The sequence below is a fragment of the Motacilla alba genome, chromosome 1 (assembly GCF_015832195.1).
Source record: "Motacilla alba alba isolate MOTALB_02 chromosome 1, Motacilla_alba_V1.0_pri, whole genome shotgun sequence".
Classification (NCBI taxonomy): Eukaryota; Metazoa; Chordata; class Aves; order Passeriformes; family Motacillidae; genus Motacilla; species Motacilla alba.
This window is the reverse complement of record NC_052016.1, coordinates 24,519,456-24,546,862: the sequence shown is the minus strand read 5'-3', so window position 1 is coordinate 24,546,862 and position 27,407 is coordinate 24,519,456. Positions and strand designations below refer to the sequence as shown.

Below are 27,407 nucleotides of genomic sequence, written 5' to 3'. Positions count from 1 at the left end.
GTCAGAGTGGAGCCATATTCCTTTTCTTGGCCATTTTAGTGAGCTCCCAGCATGAAGTGACATGGATGCACTGTGCATCCCTCACCACGCTTCCGCAGATTCCCCATCTCCCCTAGGTGAACCTCCAGGAAACAACATTTCCATCCACTAGCAAAGCTGAGTAAGGTTGACAAATACCATCCCCTCTTCTAATGTCAACACACCTATATTTGAACCTTTGCTCTGAATACTTAACACATTTATTAATACATTTATGAGAATTCTTGTGGAGGGGCCCCAGTTCAGAGGAGCACTAACAAGTCCTTTGGTTCAGCGTTAGGCAAACACATTCAGTGTGGCTGCACACTTCAGCTTTGGTAGAGGCTTTAAAAGGTTTTTAAATATTTACACACACTCCTGAATGAGAGTGAGTTTGGGGGCCTTTAAACACTGAACCTGTAGAGGAATGCGAATCAGAATAACAAACAGGAGGCAGAAAAACTTAAAGAAGAGCAAGAACATAATCCCATAACTTCTCCTAAAGCATTACCTCATGAGCAATTCCTATAATTCTCATGGATTTGTTTTCATCTATTAACAGTTGCTTAGCTCAGGGGTCCAACTTATTCTCGTCTCTCCTCTTCTTGCCCAAAAGCAGCCTTGGAGTGTTTCTGTCCAAAATAGACACAAAATAGCCACAAGGAATAAGATTTAGGAGAGATGTCAGCAATTACCCCACTCAATAAACCAAAAACTTTTCTTACAGTAGTTTCAAAATGCCATCAAGTTCACAGCCCCATGGTGTTGAGTACACACCAGAAAAGTGCAAGCATCTGACCAAACAGGAACTCTTCCATCCTGGGTTGTCTTTACAGTCTGTGGAGAAATGGTGTCTCTAGGACATGGTTCATCACATCCAAAATTCAATGCCTGGTGCACTTTCATGTCTAGTGAATACTGGAGTATTTTAGGAAATGGGATAGATGTTTTTTGAGGACAGATATGAAATGGTAATCAATGGATCAATACAAGAGATTCCTCAATTAAGGAGTTGCTTCTGAAAACATGAAACCATTCACTGGCAAGCAGACAAAATGAGGGAACCCAAAACATTAGCTGATTTATCCCACTGAGTCTGTCTTTAATTAAAAGCAGGAGCAAAACAAGCTGTGAAAGTCTGTATGATACTTGGTGACTTGTCATCCTACCCTGTACTCCTGCCACACTTCCTGTTCCTGGGTCAGGACTCAAGGTGTTTTGGGGCCAACTGCCCAGCTGCTCATGCCGTGTTGGGAGAAAACCAAAGGCTAAAAGGTACACAGCCCAGCTCTGCCAGTATAGATTGTGGTTTCCCTGATAGGATCAGTGCTGCATAGTGGCTGTAACAGCCTGCTCAGGATTCTTCCCAGCCTGGGATCCTTGGCATGGAGACTGTTCAAATACTGTTTGGCTGTGTGTTCTTCCTTTACCCTTTTCAGGTTAGGCAGTGGTGGACAAATACCAGTGTTTGTTCTTTAGGGTGTCATCTTTTTCCAGCTCCTCTCAGACAGTTATGGAGCCTGCTTGGCAACACCGATTGTTTGGAATGATTGGTTCTTCTCGTGGACATATTCCAATAGCTTTGCTTGTCTGCTTGTGTGAAAGCAGGCTGGCCCAGCGGACAAGCAGCCTGGATGCTGCCAGGCCCAAGCTGAGAGTCAGAACAGGAGTTTAATGTTATTTTGGCTGTCATAGCAGGTTGTGTGATTGCAGCCCAGGGCTTCCCCTGCCACCCTTGCAGGCACAGGGGGCTGTTGGCTGGGTGCTCGCTGTGCTGGCTTCACCCAGTGCCTTGCAGAGCTGTCAGGCCCAGCAACACCACACAGCAGTGGTTTGGGAAACCCAGCAGGAGTTTGCACTTGCTCACAGCCTTCTCCTTCTTCCAGACAATGCAACAAGACTTCCAATGGGAGTGACAGCTGCGACTTGATGTGCTGTGGCAGAGGCTACAACCCCTACATGGACAAAGTGGTGGAGCGTTGCCACTGCAAATATCACTGGTGCTGCTACGTGACCTGTAAAAAGTGCGAGAGGACTGTCGAGAGATATGTGTGCAAATGAAAACTCTCCTCTGCGCACCTGGGAGCTACGACAGCAGCGGCACCCCAGTGCTATTCAGAGAAAACTTTTCCTCAACTAGACATCGTTTATCTTGTAAAGACACAGACTTGAGGAGAGATGGTAGGAAGAAAAGCAACAATCACACCAGTAAAAATGAGAACATATAAAAACCTCCCAAAAAGCAACAAACTCACAAATGTTTCTCCTCACCAATAAAATACTCTCTGAGAAGACAAAACTTCATTTGGGATGTATCTTCTTCCAAAATATTTCCTATGGTTGCCAATGATGTCCAGCCATCAAGTGCCTTAGTATTCTGAGAAATAAATATAGAAACTTTCCCTGGGGGGAAAAAAAGGGCACCATTTCTTTGACAGTAACTAAGGCTCACAACTGTCTGTGCCTTCTAGCACGGGTACTGAGTCTCCATTAGGACCATCCCACAAGGGAAAATGCTACAACTTTTCAGCAATAACTGCCTTTGTTGCCAAAGACTTAATTTTCAGCAAGGAATCATCTACTCTGAGTGATAAAAAAGTGGACAGATTTCAGGTCAATCCCCTGAAATGAACAACTAATTTTAATCTTTCTTTTACACAGGTCTGCAACTTTGAGCTGATTGCTGAAGGAAAATATATCCTTGATTTGTGCTGGCTGGACAAAATTCAGCCATGAAAAAAATCCCCTGGAATCCTGGAGGCAGTGAGAGTAGGGTAGGCTGAGAAAGACTTGATGGGGTCCGCAAGACAGCAGTGGAGCCTTTAGGATAAAATAACAAAGTGAAATCCAAGTCCAGTGGGAAAATAAAAAAAGCAAGCTCCTGCTCTCTATCTCTTTGCCCTTTGGGTGTGATACCCTTAGTCACGGACATTCTTCCACATTGACCCATCAAACCCTGGGGGAAATATGCCACTGGCTTCTTCCCCCACAAAACTATTGGTCCAACCTCAGGAAAGTGCAGAGAGTGGAGTGGTCCCAGCTGTAGTGACCACTCCATGGAAGTCAGCAGCTATTCACAGCAGGAAGGAATGGGAACGTGTCAGTCCTTTACGTGGCTCTGCCCTGCCACAGCAGAGAACCACTATCTGTGGCTGTAGATATTTTCTTTTGTATGCAGATATACAGAAATATTTATATCTTGTGCTTTCATCTACTTTACTTCCTGCATAAATATATCTTTATATTATAAACAAGCATTAACGATAGTATAAAATAAATGCTGAAGTTACTGCTGCAACAGCAAAATGTTAGATTATTGTTTCACACTTCTACTTGAAAAACAATTCTGATTTTCCTCCCAAGGATGGGAAAAGAACATGGTTTGAGGCACTCAGTGGCATAGGGATAGATAAGTTTCTTTATTCCCTGCCTCCCCAGCCTCCTAATGTTGAGCAGAATTAGCCAAGATACAGTCAAGACAATGAAACAGAACACTTGGAGAAAGGAAGAGTCACCATTGCTGTTTCTTTTTTTTTTAATCAGCAATCACTCTCATTGGTAAAATTTCCTAGTGCCCTTGAGGACCTTAATAAGAAACATGACTCATACCTCTCATGTCATGGATGGTTGGCTTCTGGCTCCTACACATGGAGAGGAGTTGCTGTGCAGGGGGGTTTTTAACATAGCCTAGGCTCCCTTATTTGCTTTTTTGTTTGTTATTGTTTATTGTTTGGTTTGGTTTTGTTTGTCTGGGGTTTTGTGTGGGGCTTTTTGTTTGTCTGGTTTTGTTGTTTGTTTGTTTGTTTGTTTGCTTGGGGGTTTGGGGGGATTGTTTTGTTTTGTTTTGTTTTGTTTTGTTTTGTTTTGTTTTGTTTTGTTTTGTTTTGTTTTTAAGTGGTCATCCAGCCCTGTGTACTGGTTATGAAAAGTGATGTTGGAGAAGGATGCTGCTCCAGGAATAGAAGGCAGCAGAGCTTCTGATGTCTTTCAGATCACTCTTGAGCACCCCAACGCCATGCAAAATGCTGTAAGCAGCCAAAAAATCACTCCTACACAAGCGTAGAGGGACTCTGTCACTTTCCTAGGGGAAAATATGTCAGTAACACCATAATCTTTCTCCAAATCCTCTTTCTTTCCCACTCAGTCAATCCCTAGGGGGTAACTGCCTCTGACATGTCTGTGAGCAGCCCTGGGGAATTGGAAGAGAAAAGCATCATGTGCTAGAAAAGCAAAATTAGAGGTATTTTGTTCTCTTCAGCTATTTTGCTTTACTGTAATGGGTTTGGTCATGTTGCCTCCTTCCATCCCCAAGTCATGAACAGGCAAAAAAAAGCCCTTTCATAGTTTGACAGTGGTTTGTGTTATTGTCACCTCATAAAAGCTGATGGACTAAAACATCTCTGCAGTGCAGTGATGAGTGGTGGGTGTCTTTAAGCTGACATGCAGACAGGCTGGTGGCACAAATCCCACTGCTCTCCAATGTCAGAATTTGGCTTCATTTGATATGTAAAGAAACCATCTACTCTCATTCTTTTAAGGAATTTTACTTTTATTTCCAGTTTCTAATGATGCCAACAAGGCACAGATGTTCTGACTGAAGAAAAATTTGAGCATTTCAATGCCTGTCTGTAATGACTCTTTTTCTTGCTCCCTTGCTGATGTCATGAGTCTTTGTGCTTGATGAAAAACTAGTAAAAAGGAAGAAATGGTCCATACATACACTGGTTTTGGCTGCATTTCACTCCTCCCATGCAGACCTGTGATCCTTGACTGGCTTTCTCATGTCAGAAAAAATCATCACCTGTAATTAAAAGAAGTGGGTAAACCAATTAGGCATCTGTAGGTCTATCAGGTAGGAAATGAACTCACAGCATAACATTAGCCATGGTGGTAATTCACACTTTGTCATCTCATGCCACAGATGTCCATTACTGAAGATGTTGATCTGAAATGGCTGAATTGTTTGGAGTTTTGCAGTTTGGGGCAACCAAGTTCAAAGTCTCTTCTGGCTTCTCAAGATAATCCATCATGGGCTTCATCTGAACTTGGCTTCTTTGACAAAAGAGTCTGTGTGGCCCCAGCCCATGTCTTAAGCTGTTAGTCTATGGATTAACAGTGTTACACTGCTTTTGCCATAACTTCTACATTTCATGGCCCTTTTCTTCTCTGGAGCAGCTGCACACTGTATTAGGAGTTTGCCCAGGGTGATGTACCTTCTAAGGTGAGAATCATGCACAGGGCAAGGTCCAAGGTCTGATAAACTGCAGCCTCCCTTGTTACACTGGCCTGCTTCATCCAGCAAACTAGGGTCATCTCATCAGTTTGATGGCTGTAAGCTGAAATAAGATAGGTTTAGATTAGATGTTAGGAAGAAATTTCTCCCTGTAAGGGTGATGAGGCCCTGGCACAGATTGGCCAGAGAAGCTGTGGCTGTCCCATCCCTGGAAGTGTCCAAAGCCAGGTTGGACAAGGCTTGGAGCAACCTGGTCTAGAGGAAAGTGTCCCTGCCCATGGCAGGGGATAGAACTTCTAAGGCCCACCACTTCTAAGGTCTTATGAGCTTCTAAGGTCCCTTCCACCCCAAACCATTCTGTCATTCTCTGATGTCCCTCTGGATGATCTGGCATTTCCAATTTTTTTCAGAAAATGTCTTTCTATCAGCAGTAGACAGTACTTTCTGCTTTCCTTTTCATAAGAACGAGGAATAAAGAGAGTACCTATAATACAGGGCCATACTGGTGGAACCACTCATAGTACATCTTTCTCCTTGCAACCTGTCTCTGATGCCTCACTCCTTGCCTCAGCAGCAAAGCACAGAGAGGCCAGAGAAGTGTCATATCTCTCAATTTCAATTATCAATACAACAGGGAACCAAAACAGAATGGCCAAGTTATTTTTGCAGTCTAGAGGAAGGTGTCCCAGCCCATGGCTGGGGGTTTGAACTGGATGATCTTCAAGGACCATTCCAACCCAAATCATTCTATGATTCTGTAATTTTTAGTGCATGTGCTGTGTGAAAGATATCTGGAAGAACATTTGTCACAAACCAGCTTTGCGAGAAAAATACATCCCTCCTTCCCTTTCTCAGGCCTTCAGCAAGCAGTTTTCAAGGCTTTGCTCTGAAACACTGAGATCCTTCAGCTACTGCAGAAAATGGCTTTAATTACTGGGAATGTCTTTGTCAGGTGATACTGTAGTTCCCTTCTTATAACATGTCTTACCACATCCCAGCAGCTGATATAATTTGGCCCAGCTCCATGTCATACTACACAGTACTGTTGTTTTACACTAGCTGGCAGAATGCATCTGATTTATTCCCACAAACACTATTATTTCACAACTTTACACTATTACCCCGATGGAAACAGCCAAGCTATCCTGAAGAGTATTTTGCTGATGGCCTTGTAGTATTTATTAATTTGAAAAAAAAATCTATGATTTAATAAAACAGTTTGGACCTAATTCTATTTTCAGATCTGAGGTTTTAGACCCTGCACATACATCTGGCTGACTTCGTATTTTTTGATTAATCCCCCCCATCCTTACCCCTTCCAGTTTTATATCATCTAGGTTTCTCCATAAGGTAGGCAAATGCCATTCATTATAAAAAACTCCCATATGATTGTGTATTTTATTCTACAAAAATAGAAAGTATCTTAATGATACTAAAGCAGGCAGCCCACAATATTTCACATGCAGCTAGAAAAGCCCTTGGTGAGGGGATGGGGAGTGAGGGAAGAAGAAAACAATCTGAATACAATTAGAAGTGTCTCTGTCAGGAAAGTGATAAAAGAGACCCTGAGGGACCATCCCTCTTCCTGCTAGAAAAAACAGATCCCTGTAGACAACCATTATCATCCTCCAAGTGAGATAGACTTGTGCTACCCAGCTCTGGGCTACCTGTTTGGGGAAAGTGCTGGGAGGACGCTCTGGAGGTACTTGGGAATATGGGGAACAAGGGGACAGTTCTGGCCTGGGATTGATTGTTGTTAGACCTGCACCCCGTGACAAAGGATTTGCCTTTCCCTGCATCAGACAGGGGCTTGTGAAACACCATTGTTTTGTTCCCAAGAGCAGATTGGAGCTGTAACAGGCATGACTTTCTCCCCTGAAAGGGAGATGGAGAAGAAAACAAGATTTGGGAGAGGGGGAGAAAGAACAGGAAACTTAAAATCCACCTGAGATTAATGACTTTAACATGTACAACATATTTTGTTTTGTTTTACTCTCAGGACCAGTTTCATCAGTCAGACAGAGTTTGATTAAATATCTCAGCAGAGCTTTGGTTTATTAATCTAAAGAATAAATTAGCCTCTCTTCATGGAAACAGCAATAACTGTGTTTTCTAATTGTGAGAGCAATAATAATAATAAAAATAGTAACAATAGAATACATTGTGGATTGTCTTTATTTCCTCTTTTCTTAAGAATAAGTGGACAGTATTTTGTCTGCACTGTAAATTAAATTAGTTTTAAAGATACTTTCTGGGCTGTGTGGAAAGTTTTCTCTTTTTTACTCTTTTAAGTGGAATTTTTCAAGTATTTACCAGAACCACATTGTCTTGAAATTTCTGTTAAGGCAGAAGAGGATGTCATGTAACTGCACAACTGCAGGAGCTGGGATATAAAGGGATATGCTGCCAGGACTACAGAGTTTAGGAGAAAGCCACCAGATCCATAACATAGTGCCAGAACTCTTGTGCTGCTGTCAATGTAAGGATGAGATTCAGAGCTAAACATTTCCATTGGTTGAGTTACTCTGTGAAGTCTACCCACTTGCATGACACAGCAACAACTCAAAAAAGGATGGCTCACATGCTTAAGGCTAAAGGTGTGTATAAGAGTTTTCCTGTATTAGTGCCAAAGCACTGGAAAGCTCAGATAATTGAATCTTATAAGTGTCAGTTATCAATAGATCTCTATAAGTGGTAACTGCTGATAAATGGGCTTTTAAAAATAGAGACCTATGTTTCTTTCAGATTTTCTAATTTGCTCAGTCCAGGATGAGGTCTGGAGTGTTGCTCAGTGGTGATGAATGATGAACTGGAGCGAAGATGGAACTATAAAAACGAATCCAAGTAAAGTTGGGTGCTCACAATCCTGTGTTTGTCTGAAGCTCCAGGATGTGTGACAGCATAATTTCAACATCCTTGAGGATTGTCTGCTTTCTCAAAATTCATGCTGTATTTCAGAGGAAAGAGGGAAAGATCTGTTATTCTAAGAGGCATCTTTCCTTCTCCATTTTTTCTCATCCTAAATTTCAAGTTCAAAATGATCCTAAAATAGTTTGAAATTTAGGATAAGATGCTATAATCTTTGCCATTGTGAAAGCCATTAGTAACAGCAATTGTGTCATCATCAGAGGAAACCAACTGGTAGGCGTATTTTGAATCATAGAGTGGTATGGTTGGAAGGAACCTTAAAGCTCATCTCATTCCAAAGCCCTGCCATGGGCAGGAACACCTTCCAGTAGAACAGCTTGCTCCAAGCCCATTCAACCTAGCCTTGAACACTTCCAGGGGTGGGGCAGCCACAGCTTCTCTGGGCAACCCGTGCCAGTGTCAGTCAAAACCCCCAGGTCAGTGAGGTCCATCACGCACTGGGGGATCCCAAACTTTCTCTGCTGCCTGCAGACACTGAAAACACACACCAACTGCAGTTACTTTCCACTCAAGATTCAATTAATTTTACGAAGTGCTGCATGTGTTGACGAGGGTCAGGCTTGGGCAGGAAAACTGTTTTCTTTTCTAAATGTCTGCTCTGCCCAGGGCTGCTCTCCTCATATGGCTCAGACAGATTAAAACCCCACCTCAGTGCTCACCTCTGCAGGTGCTTTCTTTCTTGCTGCTAGCAGCATGGGAGCTGTGGGGGAGTGTGAGCTGGAAGTACCTTTGCTTTTGGGGGAAGTGGGAGATGACAGCAAGCAACTCCACACTTGAGAAGCAGCTCTTGGGTATGACATTAAATTGTTGAGATGACACCTGTGAAGAATGGCCTGATTTAAGACAGCAATAGCTCACCCTGACTCCCACACACAATTTTTCCTCCACTGGATGGAAGACTCCTCTCAGCAGTTTGCAGTGAGGCATCTGGTGCCATTTGAGGCACTCCAGAGTGACCTTGTCCTCGTGAGAATTCTCTGCCCACCAGGGCTGGAAGAGGAACATCCAAGGGACATCCATGGCATTTCAAGAAGTACTGACATTTAAGCAATTCAATTGCACCCCTGCATTTGGTGATGCAAGGACTTGAGGACTGTTTCTTCCCTTCACAGCATTGATCCCAAAGGCTCTTCCAGGTCTACCAGGAAATGACAAACTGAATGACAGTCAAAAATGAGCTGTGCAAAGCCATCAGGCTCATTCTGCCTCATAAGTGCCATTGGCACCCATAGCCCGGGTCTGACCCAGTTATAAGATCTCCAGATCTTATAACTCCAAATCACCAAGAGGGATTTCTGAGTTAAACAGGACCTTAGTATAAAGTGACAAACTGCTAAATGAACTGCTCCAGCAGGAATTCAGTGGGCAGGTTTTGGAACAATCTGTTCTCAGCTCTCTGCAATAAAGATATTTTCAGAGTGTAGAAATCTGGAATGCCTCCAAAGAGAGGATTGGGATAAGATGAATTATGTCTATTGGGAGTTAGTGTGACCCTTTTCATGTAGACATCCGTTGAGCAGATGTTGGAAGTCAGGTGGGGCTTATCCTTTGCCTGATGCTCGTCATAGGGGTCCTTTTGTTTTGATGTTTGGTTTTGTTATAAACCAAGGTAATTAGTTATTAACTGTAGCTGGACTATTAGCATCAAAGAATGAGCCTATGTAAGCCCCATACCCAAAATGATTACAGCTGGTATCTGTTATGTTACATAAATTGCTTAACAACACTTCCAAATTAAACAACGAAATTCAATTAATGACATCAAACATTGTAAACATGTGAATTTAGCTGGTTAGACTTACTTCTTCCTTTTCTCTCCATTGGAGGGAACATTTTCATCTTGGGATTTGCACAGAATTCCAAGGAAACTAAAGAAGTTACTTTTCATGGAGTTTGTAAAGAAAATCAAACCATTCAAGCACACTGCCCACTTCACAGTTGCAATCAAATGTCAGACTCAAAGCCCCTGAACTTGACTCGTATTGATAATTGCACTGGTACAAACTAACATTTTTCCCCCCAGCCATTAAGGAGGATATTTCAGATAATAAAGCATAAACAAAGAAACTTCAAAGAACAAAATTAATGCCATACAGTGGCTGTGTTTTACATGAACACTGAAATGCTGGCAGAGGATTTCTTCTTGCAAAATATTTTCCATTACTCTATATCATCTCGTTAATAGCCTTAGTGCCCAAGCTTACCTTCAGGAGATTTAGATAAACTGAGAGATCTTCCTGCATAGAAAGACACTGACCATTCTTTCAACATCATGATTTTTCTCCTCAAAATGATCTTAGCCAGTGTAATGCGATTGACCTTCTTTCCTTTTGGTATCTTGCTGGTGTTTCTGAACATTTCTGTCAGTGGTACTGGATGAAATACATGAGAATAAAGGAATCATGAAGAATCATTATATACTCCAAGGGTAAAAAAACCCTTGGAGCTGTCAGGGGTTGATGTATTCCAAGTGCCTTTCAGACACCTAAATTCAGTAGTGAGAATTGAGTCTCATGAGATATATTTTGGCTCAGTTTAATCCAGAACACGTGTTCTTTCCCAGTTTTATAACTAATACAGATGTATAAATAGGCTAGGTATAAAGAAATTTGGTATGGGAATTCACCAACATTTTTATTAAATAATACTCACACCCCCTTTTAGCACAACCAAATGTTACTCCACAGATCTTGAATCCCATCCATTTTCTCCTTCTGCACCATATCCCACATATTTTCAGCAGCTCTCATGCAGAGAGGCACCTAGAGTGAGAATCATCTCATCTTGGAGACCCCACACGTGAGCTAACCCAGCACTGTCTCCATGATGGATGGGCGCAAGGAAGGGATGAACAGGCTGTGCTTCCTCTGCCATTCTACATTTTAGCCCAGGTTGGAGTAGGAACATATGATTTGTGTTTTAGCTGGTTTGCCTCTGAGATCTCAGCAACCTCACCCAATTCTGGGTGGTAACTGAACCGAGGACTGGTTCTGCTGGGTTTTATGTTAAGGGGCTTTTCTCTGTTCCAGCTGAGGGTAGGTAATGGAGTTATGTTAGAAATACAGTGGAGGTAGGTTTATGTTTATCATCACTCTGTAACTATGACTGACACAAAAAAGATTAAAGCAAAAAAGCCCCAAATAGAACATCTTGCAGTTTTCAGGGGTTTTTTTTAAGGTCCAAGTTTTCAACTAGGATTTGTCTTGACAGGATAAAGTACGTTTTCAAGTTCAGCTTCTTAATGGGCTACATCTGCTTAATGTAATTTTGCATCTGAACTGTGTGTCTTGTCAGACACAGGCACAGTCAGAGCTGCATTCAGCAGTACTCACTTTTCCTGTAATCAGATAAACTCAGCCCAATAAATCAGTTTTAAGGCTCTCGGTATCACCCTGTTATCATTGTAAGTTATTCAGTCTGGGCTTCCCAAACTTTCCCATTCTTTCATAATGAAAGGAACTGAGCTCTCAAAATATATAAAGTAGTTTCTCTCACTTTTTCTTTTTGTCTTTCCTTATTTTCTTCCCTTTTCTTTCTTCTGCTTTTGCTTGCTTTTCCTGGCTTTTTTATTTTTCCTTCCATTTTCTCTCTTCCCATCAAATAGCTATATAAAGTAATCCACAGTTACGCTTCTATAAAGTTTAGCTTTCTGCTCAAAGAGAAGCTATTTAATTAGGCAATTGTGACCTGCCTCTCAGCTATATAAAGTAATCCATAGTTGCAGTTCTATTAAGTCTAGCTTTCTGCTCCAAGAGAAGCTATTTAATTAGGCAGTTGTGACCTGCCTCTCAGTGTAAATCAGAAGCAATGATTTATACCAGCTGAACACAGGAATTCTGGTACTTGGTAGCAGATTTTTGAAGGCCTGTCTTGTAAAGTGTACTGGACTGTGTATTACATTAGCCAGAAGAACATTTTGTAAAAATACAGTTGTATTTTATGCCCTGATTGTTTTGGGTTTTTTTCTTTTCCCCTATCCTTTGTGTTCCCACATTGTTTACATGATTAAAGAAGTGAAAAGATGGACTGTCTTTGCAGGACAGGAGCTGGGTGATAATGGCCTGAGCTCCCTCCTACATCACGGCCAAGCTGACGTGCTGAATATCCCATACAAGACATTGACAGCTGGAAGGCCCACTGGAACCCATTGTGCTTTACAGAGATATAAGGGGCCTCCAGAGGCATCTGGAACTGTGATGGATGGATGCAGCCCACAGGCTGATTACTCAGGTGATAAGAAGGTGTCCTACCAGTATAGAAAACGATGGGAAGGACAGTATAGTAGGAACAAAAATAGGATGCAGCATTTGGGGTATTTAATTTTGTCACCAAACTGATGGATCAGTCCATGGGACAAATTAATTCAAGGAGTAAGAATGAATATATGTACCTCTGATTAGGAGCATCTGAGAACCCATGACAATTTTCTGCTCCTCTCATACAGTAAGCTTAGGCCTGGCAGAAGGTTAGGAAAGGCATGAACTCTCGGGAGTGGCAACATCCTAAATCTCCCAGCAAACTTGGCCAGAATTTGCCTCTCAGAGCCAGGAGCTGTAGGAGAAGTGGAAAGTTCTGGTAAGTTAGCAGAACTGCACTTTGGACCCTAATTTGCTAAGGATTTGAGTATTTTTTAACATTCTTCTTCCATCTTCATGAATGTGTAATGTTTGTTCAACCTCCATCCTTTCATATGCTGCCTTTTTCTCCATGTCCAGTTCCAGCAAACTTCAGCAGTGAGTTGAGATTTCAAGAACATCCAAGGTGGACAATATCCTATCTGCCTATATATGCTAGTTCTGTCATTGAGCTCATTCATCCTGGATTCCCTTTAGAAACTGGCATCAGGTACATGTTTCATCCTTGTGTAAAACAGCCCAGATCTTCTTTAATTATGTAGCACACTGCCAGAGATGTTCAGCATTGGTCTTCTAAATGATCAATTATATTTGGAATACTTAGAAGAAAAAAACAAAGTATTCCTTGTGGAGCTAGGTGAATTAACTTCATTATTTGAATTAATTTAGTGATAATAATCCCAAACTCTTGGACCTAATAAACTCAGAAAATTCTGGCTAAGTCACCTTTGAAACATGCTAAATGTATGGCATAGAAAGTCAAAGAAAATAATTTCTCTGAAACACCAATTAATTTTCCTGCTATCCTTTGTGCTTGGTTACAACCAGGACTTCAAAAGAGCATGCTTGAGAGTGGAAAACCACAATATCCTTTAAATATGGTGTCCAAGCTACGTCTGAACATTCTGTTTGGGCTTTGACCAAGCTGCTAGGCTTAAATCCCAGCTCTGGAGCTACCAGATGGGCCACATTATTCTCACTTGCAGAAACCCCATCAGACAAACTGTTTCTACCAAAACAGGTCTGTTGGTCATGGAAGGCGTGAAGTACTAATGGGACACTGTGTTCTGGTCACAGGTGCCATGTTCCTTTGGGTAGCCATCCCAGCTTCTATCATACTTATTTTTAAACTTCCCTGGACCAGAGAAAGAGGGAAAGGTCTACTGGAGACACAGCCCTGCAAGCAGATGGAGCAAGGCCAGATGGGCATGGTTAAATGAGGACCACTGATGCCTGAATGAGACATCTCAGCATCACAGCAGCCTGAAATGTTTCACAGGGGAATGTCTCAGTCCAGCCAACAGGCACTGCCAAAGAGAGTGACACGTGTTGGAAATCACACTTCTTTTTTTAAACTCCAGTGCCTGTGCACAGCCCTGAGATACCTGCAGCTTTGGCTGCCTTTGACTAGCAAATAAACCAGGCTGGATCCTATTCACTGGCTGCCCATGGCAAGTGGCACAGCAGAACTTTCAACCAGATGGGTTTTATCACCTAAACAGATTACTTCACCCCCACTGAGTTTTGTCAATGGTCCTTGCCCTTTGCTAGTATCCAACATGCCTGGATGTTGTCTGGGACTCACTAGTGTGCAGGCACAATAGGGAGTAAGCTAAGGTTTAAGCACTCTTATGTAGTCATGGAACAGAGCTGGAGGCATTGTTCTGGCTCTAGTTGACTCTTTAATACAGACGTAGCCTTGGAAGCTTAAAGCATTTTGTAACCCTTTGATTTCCCTTTCCTGAAATTGTACATTCTCCCCTTGGGCTCCTGCCACCTTCTTATATCCCAACAGATGTTGGCTAAAGACCTAACTACTTTGTGTATCCTGAACCTGTCTCCCAACAGCTTTATATGTTGTCCCTCAGTCCTTCTTCTACAAGAGAAGGTTCTTGTACTGAAACAGATACCTCTTATTGCCTCCTGGATGTCCTTCCCAGACATCCTCTCATTTTCACATAGCTATCACTCTTATAATCCTCAAGGATGTGTAACAGAGGCAGAAAAGGGATATCCTGTTATAGCTGTGGTCTGGAGTCAAGCAACGCACAGGCTGCAGGTCTCTCCTTTTATCCCTCCTCAGGGAACATCTGCACTTCTATTGTGCTTGTTCCTCCTTTATGAAATCCCTTTATATGCTGTTCAGAGAGAGGAGAACACAATGAGGACCAGGGACTGATCACAAAATGCTCCAGAAGCGGTCAGTTTCCTTGTCTCAGGAGCTCAGCTAACTTTGGGAGCTGTGGTTTCAAGAAGAAACTTCTGAGAGTTTCATTGCATGAGAATCACCTGAAGTCTGGGCCTCAGGTGGAGGTCTTAGCCCCACCCCTGGGTGCATGGAGAACTTCAGGTTTCACAAGAAAAAGTCTGCAGGGGAAGTAGAGGCCCATCTGTCTTGAGAACTAAGCAGGAGTTTCGGGAATCAGTCCGCAAGACCTTCATGCACCACAAAACCTTGTCAGTTTCTAGCACCCTCCATTCCTGCTGCATGGATAGGAGAGTGAGGACCTGAGCTCCTCATGCATCTGGGGAAATGAAAAACCAACTAGCTTTTCTGGCTTCACATCAAAACAGAAAACGGATGGGATCTTTGTACTGTGGTTTTCTTCCTCACTGGCAAGCAGATGATGTAACGTTTTCTAGAGCGGGTTGGAAACATGGGCCCTCTTCTCTGAGATCTGGCCAAGCTCCCTGCCAGGAGAAGGAATATTAAAAGTTACAGACCTCTTCTTAGCACAGTTTACAGCCTGCAGACTGCCTGGCCTGCAAAGTGGGTAGAAGAGAGGGGGATGAGGCAAGGGGGAAGCAGACATCACTTTATCACTGCTTTGCATCCCTAGGAAAGGATCTGCAAAGGGAATCAGGAGTGTCTGTTGGCTCAAGGCAGAGTTCCTCATACAGCCTGTGTGGGGTTTTGCTAAGCATGTGTACTTGACTGTGACCTCGTTGTACAAACGAGTAGGAAGTCTGGGTCCTTTGTGTGCACAAAAAGGTGGGTAGTAAGTTTACGGTGGTCTGGAAGGCAGAGGATTAGAAACCATGGAGAAAACTAAGTGGAACAACCAAGGAAAAGAAGGGAATAAACTCACTAATTGCTTCTCAAGCTGTATTTTAAAATGTCATCTGGTTGGTTTTCAAGCCAGAAAGGTTTCAGGTCCAGTGGGTTTCCAGTAATGATGGTAAAATAAGGAGGAGCATTAAAAGGAATTTGTAAACTTTGTACTTCTTTCCTAGTTTTTAAATTTTCATGAAAAGGACTTTTGTCCTTCCTGGCTTAAAATCAAACTTAGGAGTGAAACCTGCCTATCTTCACCAAAAGAAATGACCTTTACTCAGAAAGGTTTCCAATACTAGATTTGTGACATTGGAGGCTTTTTTTAAAGGAAGAGACATTTCTATGTTTTTTAATGGTGTGACACATGGTATATTTCTTGGGGTGGTCTTGTGCAGGGCCAGGAGTTGGACTTCAATGATACTTATGGATTCCTTCCAACTGAGAATATTCTATGATTCTATGTTTTACAAAATTTCATGTTGTCTTCACTGATCTATATATCTTATATGTGGAAACAGCCTTTTAACAGGCAAAGTCCCCAAAGTCACATGTTTTCAGCCTCAGTAACAGACTGAGACATTTACAAGGAAAATATGACCCTGCAACCTTGACCATTTGAAAGATAACATTGCAAAATGCATGACCATCTTCCAGTAGATCTGTGCTCAGTCAACTGGAGCAGTGCAGCCACAAGTCAGGGGTTGTTCAGGGTCTGCTCTCTTCCAACCACAGCTACTGCCAGAGCAGCCCACAAAGGTATGTGTTGGTGAGGTTCTGGAGCCACCATTAAGCCATATCAGTGTATTGGATCATGGGCAATTCATTGCAGCATTTTTACCAACACAGTGGTGAGGGCAACTAGAAAAGAAGAAGACGAATTAGTGGGCAACTCAGCTCACGAATAAGAGGGCAAGTTTAGAATAGACATCGAGAAGAACTTCTTCTCTGTGAGGGTGGTGAGACCCTGACACAAGTTGCCCAGAGAAGCTGTGGCTGCTCCATGCCTGGCAGTGCTCAAGGACAAGTTGGACAGTTCTTGGAGCAACCTGGTCTCGTAGAAGGTGTTTCTGCTCGTGGCAAGGGTGTCAGAAGTTGATCTTTAAGGTCCCTTCTAACTCAAACAGTTCTGTGATTTTGTGATAACTAGAGAGCAAGTCCTTATTAGCACTAAAACAAACACTGGAACTGTGTCTTGACCTAAATCACTGTCTTGGTTTGACAAGATAGGTGTCTGCTAAGGAAGGCAGGAACCTCCCATGAAATGGAAAATCTAAACCCACTCCCTCCAAATTGTTATAATTTTGAAATTAAGGAGGCTCTCAGGCAAAAATATGGGAGCAGGAATAACAGTTCTTTACTAGGCAAGAAAATAATAATAAAATAATGCAATAATACAAACCAACACTGACAGAATACGACCTGGCATCCTGTTGGTCAGGGTGTTGATAGCAGTCCAATTGAATGGTGGCTGCAGTCCTCCTGGAGTGGCAGATGTGGCTCTGTTGAAGCAGTGATCTTGTAGAAGAGTGTAGTCTTCCTCTGAAGGTCCAGTGGTGGTGTAGACAGGCCTGGTCTTCCTCTGGGAATCCAGTGGAAAGGCTGTCTTGCTGTCCCAGGATCTCAGATTCTATCCAGTTAGGAATGCTTGGCTCCTCCCTCTGGGTGGAGCATCTTACAATGGGATGAAATAATTTTTGTCAGTCATGCAGTGACACTCAATGGACCATTAACAGCAGATGTCTCCCCAGAGGGAGGATTGGCTTGTGGAAGAGATAAAGAAAACTGCCCAATTTACAGAAGATGACTGCCACACCTCTAACAGTTGGCAAACAGAATACGCACATTACCTTGCAGTCTAGGACAATCACTTGTTAAATAAGTCACAGTCAGGCTTGGTGTTTCTTCCTTTCTATAGGAGAAAATATTACTTTATCATGCTAGCAAATACCAGAGAAGGAATTGTGCACTGGGTCCCAGGGGCATTCAGGAATTCAAAATATGCAGAGCCAGAGTCAGGGACAGAATTGCTGGAATAGGGGAAATTGCATAACTCCAACCTGGCATCTTGATCCAGCTCCTGGAGACTCACATGTAAACGAAGTGTAGCACCACTACTTGTGCAGACCCTGAAACAGAGGGAATAACCTCTTATGTGCTTAGTGTGGAATGGCTTGCAAGGGATTGGGTGAATCCAGCCTAATTTCCATTTGTCTTCTGATGAAATCTGTATTGAAGTCATTATGATTGCACAGACTTTTCCAGATGTGACAGTAAATGTCTGCAGGCATACATTTTAACAGCCTGCAGGACTGGGAAGATGTTTTATGAACTATGTGGATGAGGCTGTTTAATATCTGAGCAGAAAAAAGTAATGACTAAGAGCCACCTAACAAGCATTTTTTCTGAGTGATAGCTAGCCAGGCTAATGTGTATTTGATCATAAAACATCTGGAACATTTGGGATGCATTAGCCAACTTTTGCATAGCAAAGGAAGGAAGATGCTGAAAAGATATAACAGGTATGTTATGATGTTGTTTAAAACTGTTGAGTTACATGGTACCAAATTTGAGTTTCTTCAACAAGGGGACCTTTGTTAGTGGTGTGGACAGGATTTACTTGAAAGGCACAGATTATTGATGTGACATTTTCTTATGATATTTCATGTGGTATTTCCCTTTTATGCCCTACCTTCAAGATAACATTTTTGCTTTCTTATCTGCTTGAGGATCATTCAGCTATAACAGGAATGAGAAACATGCACCTCCAAGAATGTGGATCCACTTTGTTTTAGTGGCAGGAGATCAGTGAATGCTTTTTCGTTGTCTGAGAAGTTCTGAGTCTGAAGCTCCCATGTGAAATTACACTTTTTAATTATAGCCTTATTTAGTAATGGTGTGGTATGTGTGAACGGCCTGTGTAAAGGACTATCAGAAGAAGTGATGGTCTTCTCTTCTAGAGTGTCCTTGTACGTGAACGTGAACAGTGCTGCTGCTCTTGTGTTTGATGAAGGAGAGCTGGGCAATCATTAAGTTTCAGATCAAATTTTATAACACAATCTAAAGTCCTTAGCAGTCCCCATAAGAAGGTCTTTGCTGCTTCTAAGCCATAGAGGAGTTGGCTTCAATATCCCTGAACTCATTCCTGGCATTTAGAGAGTATCTTTACTGCTAAGTAAGAGAGGTTCCAGGGTATAGGCTCAGGTCTTGGAGCACTGGCTGTCCAAGCAGCTTTGCTGTTAGCTCACTCCCAAACCCTGCTCTCAGTCAAGAAGAGCTGAGGTGTTTGGACACAAGTTAAGCTGGGACACTATGCCTCAGGGCCAGCGAATCAGCCCCGATCAGCTTTATTTAGTAGAGTAGGTGTTGCTAATGAGACCTTACCAATTTTGGCTCCCTCTTGGCCTGTGCAGTACTTCAATACTGTCCCAGCAAGCTTCGCACCTTCAAATACCCCCACAGGTCTTTATGCCACATCTCAGAGCTCATAACACCTACCCTCAATTTCTTGTTATAAAAACATAGCTCTGGCAGGCTGCAGCACAGACCACTTAATATTTCAGACACTTTGAACTGAACCTCCCCTCCACTCCTCCTTCAATAATTACTGTGAACTAGAGCCATGAGGCATCACACAGGACTTGGGGGAGGCCAAATGCCAAATGCCGTGTGCTGTGGACTAGGCAGTATGCTGGCAACCCTGAGCTGTGTGTGGCAATAAAAACCAAGCTGCACAACTGGACTTCAAGGCAAATGGAAGCACAACCCTTTTTGCTTTAGTACTACAGAAGAAATTATTGTGGATTTAGAGGAACCATGTCCTTAGAAGGCAAGAAAGACTTTTGCCAGTAAAGACACTGGAAATAGTTTGTGAGATGTATATTTATCCAACTTCCCACTTCCCTTTTATGTGATGAAAATTGCAGCTCCAAGAAATCTTCCTTTGGTAAGACACACGGCAAAACTATAAACCCAACTACTTTCCACAAATACTCCTGATTAAGTCCCCAGCACAACCAAGTTATACAATAGGGTTATCAAATGTAGGGTAAACCGTGGCAGCCAAATGGGAGGTCATTCACAGCAACCCAGCTTACTATGCAGAAGTGTCCTACTTCTGCTTGCCTTGCATGGAGAGTACGCATTGAGTTCCTAGACCTCAGCCAACCTGCAGCAATGTCATATAGGCTCCCATAACTGGGTGGTGACTTTGAGCCCCAGCACCAAGCTATTCACAAATGGTGAGTTTCACCTCCACAAAGGGGCAGTAGATATGGATTGCTCCTCAAGAAAGAAAACCCAGCTTGTCTTTAAACCAGAATGCATGGGTTTAACATTCTAGGTGTATCTTGACATTGCTGCAGGTCTTATAGCAAACCTCTAGGCCTCGCGCAGAATGAGCACAGATATGCTATTATATATGTGAATGGACCTTCTGCCATAGTGCTTGTTATCCAAATCAGTTCAACAGCCTGGATGTGGTCTACAGGAAGATGAGTGACTTAGCTATGAAGGAAGAGGCAGGTGGATAGGTAGGAGCCTTAGGCAATAGACTGGTATAGAAACCTGGAAGACTTTGGGGTCTGTTTGCTTAATGAGCAAATGACTGAAAACTCACTACTGGAAAAGGAATCCAGGCTGTGACTTGATCAATTTGCATCTTTTGACACAACTTTGTTGCCTGGAAGAGCCAGCCTGTGGAGGTGTGAAAGCTAACAACTCATCTCCCAGTCAGTCTGCTTCATGATCCTTTTCTTTTCACCCCTGAGATTACAAGGACACTACTGTCTTACCTCTGCAAGTATCGGTGTGAGACTCCTACAATTTGCATAGCCCACCTCAAAGAAGACAGCTGTGCCCATATTTTATGTTCAGGCATCCTTGGGGGAGGTGTCTCTGGAGATCTCTGGTCAGATAGGGCAAACAAGGCTGCTTCCCTGCTGAGTTCATCTGCAAGGGTCAGAATGATGTGTCTCAGTCGAACAATATGAGAGGCTTTATATGTCTTCAGAAATAATGTGAAAGAGGAAAAGCCTCTCTTGCCTGAAGGAGCCTGAAGAAAGCATCTCCTTCAGCACCCATCTCTCTGCTGACAAGGAAATCATATAGGGCAACTCTGGCTTTTATAAAATGGACATGTGTCTCCTTACTGACTCTAGGTAGTGAGGCCATGGCAGGTTTTCACTGCTGACAAACCAGGCTGGATTTGAACTAGCATCCAAAACGTATGCCAGCAGACTTACAAGCCCCTGAGTGTCTGCTTTCTGTACAGTGCTCTACTCTTGGAGGCCATGTGTTATTACTATAATAAACATTGTTCATGCTCTATCTGCCAGGTATGTTGCACTTCAGAAATACCACACATATTCCCAGTCTTTAGGAATCTCCCCAAATCCTACCCATTCACAACAGAGCCCACAGCTGCTTCCCCTACAAAAATCCAACTGCATCTTCTATTGTACCTTTACAGTGATTATCAGATTTTCCTCCATTTTAGCAGAGCTGCAGCTTATACAATCTTGACCTCTGAAGCACAAAGAGAAAGGAGCAAATAACAGGGCACAGTGTTTCTTTTTGATAGTATTCCACCAAGGCCAGCCAGGCTACTGAAAGGGAAATCCCTGCACAAATTAAGGAAATTCAGATATTTCTTTCATATTAAGAGGCATTCTCAAGAGACTCAGGACTTGTTTCCAAAGACATGACTGCATTGTAGCATCAAAAAGACTTTATTATGTTAATATTGACCAGCATTGAAGGAAACAACAATAAAAGCTGTCAAAGGTGACAAAAGTTGTTGTGTTTAAACTGCAACATTTGAAGCCAAATTTTGAATGCACAGAATCTTATTATTGTCCAGGGCTTAGTCACACAACAATCCAGACAATGATCTGATATGCAAACCAAAATTAAATAAAGGCCTACCTGGAAGAAGCATGAAGAGGAATATTATGCATTATGGACTAGTCCCAGCAATTACAAAGCTGGGTGGAAGAATATTGGAAAAAATGGGAGCTCCATTTCCAGTGAAGCAGATGGAAAAGTCCAAAGGAGGCCCAGGAATGATGGGACAGGAACTCAGTAATGATATACAAGGTGTAAGGTTTGAGGCAAAAGTCAGGGGTCACACAGATGAGGGTTTAAGCTACACATCAGTGAAAGAGAGCCAAGTCTAAATATTGGCAGCTTATGTGCAGAGGGGCTGGAGAAGACATGAGTATACAGCACAGCCCTGCAGGCTGTGTAGGTGTGAGCTGGGGCTGACACTTTCTGGGCTGACACTGACTTCATCTGCCTCCACAGGAGAATGAAATTAAATCTTCACAAGCTGGGGAGAGTCACTTTGAAAAATCATCTCTACACAGAGCCTTGTCCTTACAAAAGTAATGATCAAAAAATGACTAAATTAGACCCTATATACACAGTTAGTGTCCTACCCAGCTATTGTCAGAAACAATTGTTTGAAAAAGTATTCATAAAGGCAAGTAATGACTCTTTCCTTTGCAATACCATCCTGGCTTCTGGCACAAGCAAGTCTTGGGTACAGTTCTATTGTATTCAAATGCTAAAGTACCAGACCCACATTTCATTCTCTGGAACTCCTGCTGAAGCTGAAGGAGCTTTTAGCCTTAAGAGCTACTTTAACAAATATTCCCCTTTTTTGCTGCTTATGTCCCTCTGTTAAATATGTACTTCCTTATGGCTCTGTAGGATATCCTTATGTATTTATAAAGAGATCTCTTCCTTTTTCCTTCAAGTTCTCCTCATCATATATATTACAAACAGCATGGACAGTGTGAAAAATAGTTTGTATCACATCCCTGAGCTGGCATATAAGTGAGAAGCCAAGGACAGGCATTGCTTCCAAGCATTGTCATATAGACAAAAATGTTCTCCACATTCACCTATTCTCTTACCTTCACTATTTATCTGTGGTGAATAAACTGTCCTCTTGCAATTGCCCTCTCCTTCCATTGACTGTAGAAGCCGTGTAGTTGGTGCTGCACCATATGTTAGTTTGTCATGGCAATCAGCAAATTGGTCCAAGAATTCACAGAGGACATGAGTTTTCCATGACCCCTGTACTCTCTGTGCATGCAAGGCTGCTACATTGGTCAACATACGATATATCTCTTTTGGGTTTGACATCTGGGAGTGGTGTCTTTACAAAATGTTAAATAGGGTCTTTGGGAATGTCACAGGCCCTTCAAAGGTCATGGAGTCTGGCCCAAAACTTATGTTGTGGTTTAATGTCATTCAGCAAGCAAGCACCATACAGCCAGTGGGGTAGGAGAATGAACTGGAAAGGTAAAAGAGGAAACTAATGGATTGAGATAATAATATCCCTTCTAACCCAGCCCTCTGTCAGCAGGAAGCCATTGCCCCTTGCCTTGTCACTCCAGGCCCTTGTCTGAAGTCCCTCTCCAGGTCTCTTGGAGCCTCTTTAGGCACTGGAAAGGCCTCTAAGGTCTCCCTGGAGCTGCCTCGCCTTGCCTCGCTTCGCCTTCCCTCTCCTTCCCTCTCCTCTTCCCTCTACCCTCCCTCAGCCTGTCTCCATAAAAGAGATGTTTCACTCCTCTGGTAAATTTTGTGGCACTTATACTCCTGCCATTTCCTTTTTCTTACCCCTGCCTTATATGCTAAGGATGATACCATATGGTCTGGGATACCCCTTGGGTCAGCTGGGGTCAGCTGTCCAGGCTATGTCCCCTCCCAGCTCCCTGTGCACCCCCAGTCTTCTCACCAGTGGAGTGGGGAGAAGGAAAGGCTTTGATTCTGCCTAAGTCTGTCTTGGCAATAATGGAAACATCCCTGTGTTATCAGGACTGTTTGCAGGACTAATCCAAAGCATAGGTTGTGCTACTGTGATGAAAATTAACTCAACCCCAGCCAAATTCAGCACATTATAACCCAGGTGTCCCTGCCCAAAAATCTGAATCAAGAGTTCACCCCTGGAAAATCCTTATCTGCAACTGTGCAGTCACTCTGTATTCAATTTTCTTATTGAATTGACCAAAGACAGCTTTGGTCTGTTTGGACTGGTGCACAAGTGAGATCTGTGACTTGAAGCACTGAATATCAGCATTGAATATATGATTCAGGAAAATGTGGTGAAAAGTCAAACAAGTGCAGTAAAAGAAAATACATATTTTCATACTTCGTTTGCAACTTCCAATATTTCTCAGTGCTGCACCTTCCAAGCTGGTGAGTGGAGACCAGATGCCAGCCTACCTCCTTACAGCTCTTCCTCCCTCATTTTGTTTATTGAGGTATAAAGAGCTGATGTGACTCTGAGAATTCTGTCTAACCCAATGTGGTCTCAGATGGGCAAAATATTTTACTTTACACTTGATGGGAGGCAGACACTGAACAAAACCCACTGGATGAAACCTTGTCCAAATGGGCTGTAATGACAGCAGGCACCAAATCAGCATGCATATCCCCAGGACAATAAAATTTGGACGGGAAAAGGTTGTAGTGTGGGTATCGCTTCTTCCTACGTACCAGGCACAAAGTGGTCTAGGGAGATTTAGCAGTAACAATAGTACACACACACACACACACACACACATGATGCAGTGGAATCTACACTTGTTAAAGCTTTTTCCTTGCTGGCTCTGTCTGGTAGAGCCTGAGTTTTAAAATACCAATTCCTGTTCTTGTCACTCTCAGCTTTAATTTATTATTTTTTAAAATCAATAAATAACCTTCCACTCCTCCATCTGGAGGATTCCATCTTCATCCCACCACTGTAAAGCTGATCAGAAGCACCTATGCAATGCCATTTGTTCCAGAACATATTTAAGTCTTGGCCCATTCTCAGCCTCATAAATTCCTGACATGATTCAGGAGGCGTTTCTGTTGGAAAGAGCTCTTTGCTCCGCTGTCATATTTCTAGAGATTGCTGCTGCCTCTGATCTGAGGCCAAACATTAGGAATAATTGCAGCAGGAAGCAGGACAAAGCTCGACATATTGTTTGTCTGGATTGTTTTAATTTTAAGAGTATGGAAGTACCCCCACTTACTGATATTAGAAGAAAAGTGAAAAAATTACAGTTAAAAAAATTGTTCAGGAATTTTCTATTTTTTTTTTCTTTTTATTGCTTTTGTTAGAGGCAATGAGGGAATCATTATGCTTGCTGCTGAGGACAGGGAGGTGAATTAGGTATTGAAGACTTATTAATTCAGGAATCCTGTCCCTGCAGATTAGACCAGAGGTTTCCACTTTTTATTTTCTGCTTGTTGGAACAAAGCCAGGAAATACACACAGCTCTGCATACGCATATGTGTTTATATGTGTATATGACAGGAGAGAAAGGGGGTGCAGAGCTGTAGGGTGGGCCCCCAGAAAACCCCACATTGCAGCTTCAGTCCTGACCAGCACAGCCACACTGCTGCACTGACCAAGGTTAAAGTTGCGTATGGACAAGGTGCTGATGCTGGCAGTTCGGATGGAGACACTCATACAGCCAGATGATGACCTTACTCAGGATATGAAGTCCTTGGCTACACGGCTCAGGGATGAACAGCCTTCGCTGCAGGACACGGATGCCAGGAGCTTTCAGACACACAGTTTCTGAACTGGGGTAGCTGCATTTGGAAGTGAGAGACACATATACTGGAAGCCTGAGCTGAAGCCTGTTGAAGTTGATTAAAAAACATGTTTCACTTCAGTAGGCTTTGGACAACACTGGAGGTTCATCTGAGAGGGAGGATGGTTAAAAGAACAGCAGAAGCATACCCACTACAAGGATGCCAGGCAATATGTGAGGTGGAACCATAGGGCTCCTGGTGCTCAGAAACACAATTGTAAACATCTCCCACCCCTGTCTGACCATTGACAAAACTGCCAGGTTATCTGGAATGTCATTGAAGCACAGAGTGAGAAGATTAATTGAAACCCAAAGAGGGGCTAAAAGAGAGTTGGAGAGGGTCTTTTGACAAGGACATGCAGTGACACAACAAGGGGGCATGGTTTCAAATTGACAGAGAGCAGGGTTAGATAGGATATTGGGAGAAAATTCTTCCCTGTGAGGGTGGTAAGGCACAGGTCGCCCAGAGAAGCTGTGGATGTCCCACCCCTGGAAATTTTTGAAGGCCAGGTTGAACAGGGTTTGGAGTAAGCTGGTCTAGTGGAAGGTGTTCCTGCCATGGCAGGGGGGTTGGAAGGTTATCTTCATGGTGTCTTCCAACCTAAATCATTCAATGATTCTATGACAGCAGAGAAGTAATAGTCTTTTCTCACTGCCGTGTTTTCTGGGTAGCATTAGTCTGATACAGCAGGGATTTAACCTTGCCTCAGTCTTACTGCTTTCAGAAGAGAGTAGATGAAGACTTGTTTAAGTACCCATAGTTCTGGTAAAACACTTCAGAGGCTTCCTTAGGTACATGTTCAAATAAATTCATGAGTAGAAATCCTGAATTTGTACTATTGACTCCTGAGAAAGAAAACTGACTGTGAGTTTATTGCTGGGTAAGAGTTTTGTGAAAAAAAGGATATCTCTTCTGGCAAATTCTGGGCTGTGCTGGTTCAAACCTAGCCCATTTTGCTGATTCTGGAACTCTTAATTGGGCATGATATGGGGTAGGAGCTGTCCTAAGTTCGGAGGAGAAAATTGCTTCCACACTTCCAGCAACAGCTACAATCATATTAGCCCAACACAAGGGGATAACACAGGGCTTTACTCATTAAAAAAAAAAAGAAGTAGCAAGAGCCAACAGCTAGGAGCTGAAGCCAAAAAAACACTGGTTACAAGCAAGTGAGCCTTGTAAATTGAAGGGGGATGTTGACAGCCTAGGGTGATCTATCAAGGAGTGGTTAGTGTTGGCCAATCATTAGGGTGCCTTCAGGAAAAGATATTTTAAGCAAATCCATGTCACTGGGCTCAGACCAGTTTTGAGGTGAGAGCATCTGTTCTGCAGTATACTCAAGTTCAAATTAGGAGTTCTATAGTTTCTGTCACTCTTAACATCTCTGAAAAAAGAAATGCCAGGAGCAGTCATGCGCTTAAGCTGATAGAGAAAATGGAAATCAAGTCATCTTACATTGTTTCTGGGACTGTCAGTGATATTGTGTATTTGTATTTTGCCCCCAGCAACCCATGAAAGAGTTCGGACACAGTTTTGGAAAATACTGCAGTGGTGGAAAAGAGATCCGGAACCAGCTGTGCTGTATGTCTGGCTTGAAAAGAGATGAAAGCAACTGATCCATCTGGCTGCTGACGTGGAGGGACCTTTGGGATTCTCCATTGCACTTCTTACAGGAGCACCCAGCATGCAGTCACAAAATCTTCCTGAGTTGAAAGAGACCCACAAGGATTATTGAAGTCCAGCTCCTGGCTCTGCAAGGATAACCCGAAAGTCACCGTGTGTCACCACCATTTCCTCAGATGTTGAGCCTACTGCCTCAATAAAAAAATGCCAGCAATGGAAGGAGGATGGAAAATTAGTGTCTTTTAAGGTCCTGGAACAAAAAGAGGGCAACACCAAAATAGTTTTTACTGTATTCATGGTTGATCATTCCTGTCATGAGTTTCTACATCTCAAAGATAGGAAAGAAAGGATAACCCAGTGCAGCCTTTCCTACATTATTATTTAGGGAAAAACTCATACATATGCAGTGAGGAGTGCAGATGAAAGGGTGGAAAAAGGATGGATTCATTCTAGTTTTCATCCAGGGAGCTGAGACAGCAGAAGATATAAAGGCAAGCTACAGCAAAATGGGAAATTAAGCAATTATTTTGAGTCTAACCACATGTCTCTGATTCCAGTAGCACCTTCTCTTTTGGGCTGTCCACCTCAGCCCAAAGCTGTGGCTGGC

At 42.8% G+C, this 27,407-nt stretch overlaps 1 protein-coding gene across 7 annotated transcripts in view; it reads left to right on the top strand.

The window, feature by feature from the left end:
- WNT11 (Wnt family member 11) overlaps positions 1-27,015 on the top strand; it is a 52,018-nt gene extending 25,003 nt beyond the window's left edge. For 6 of the 7 annotated variants that reach the window (XM_038149240.1, XM_038149266.1, XM_038149223.1 and 3 more), the window contains one exon: positions 1,905-2,317. In XM_038149240.1, coding sequence (XP_038005168.1) covers positions 1,905-2,079 — 175 coding nt within the window. In that variant the 3' untranslated portion in view covers positions 2,080-2,317. Of the gene's footprint in view, positions 1-1,904; positions 2,318-26,682 lie in introns of those variants that run through there. The other variant, XM_038149275.1, reaches the window with a different exon arrangement.
- The last annotated feature ends 392 nt before the right edge of the window (positions 27,016-27,407 follow it).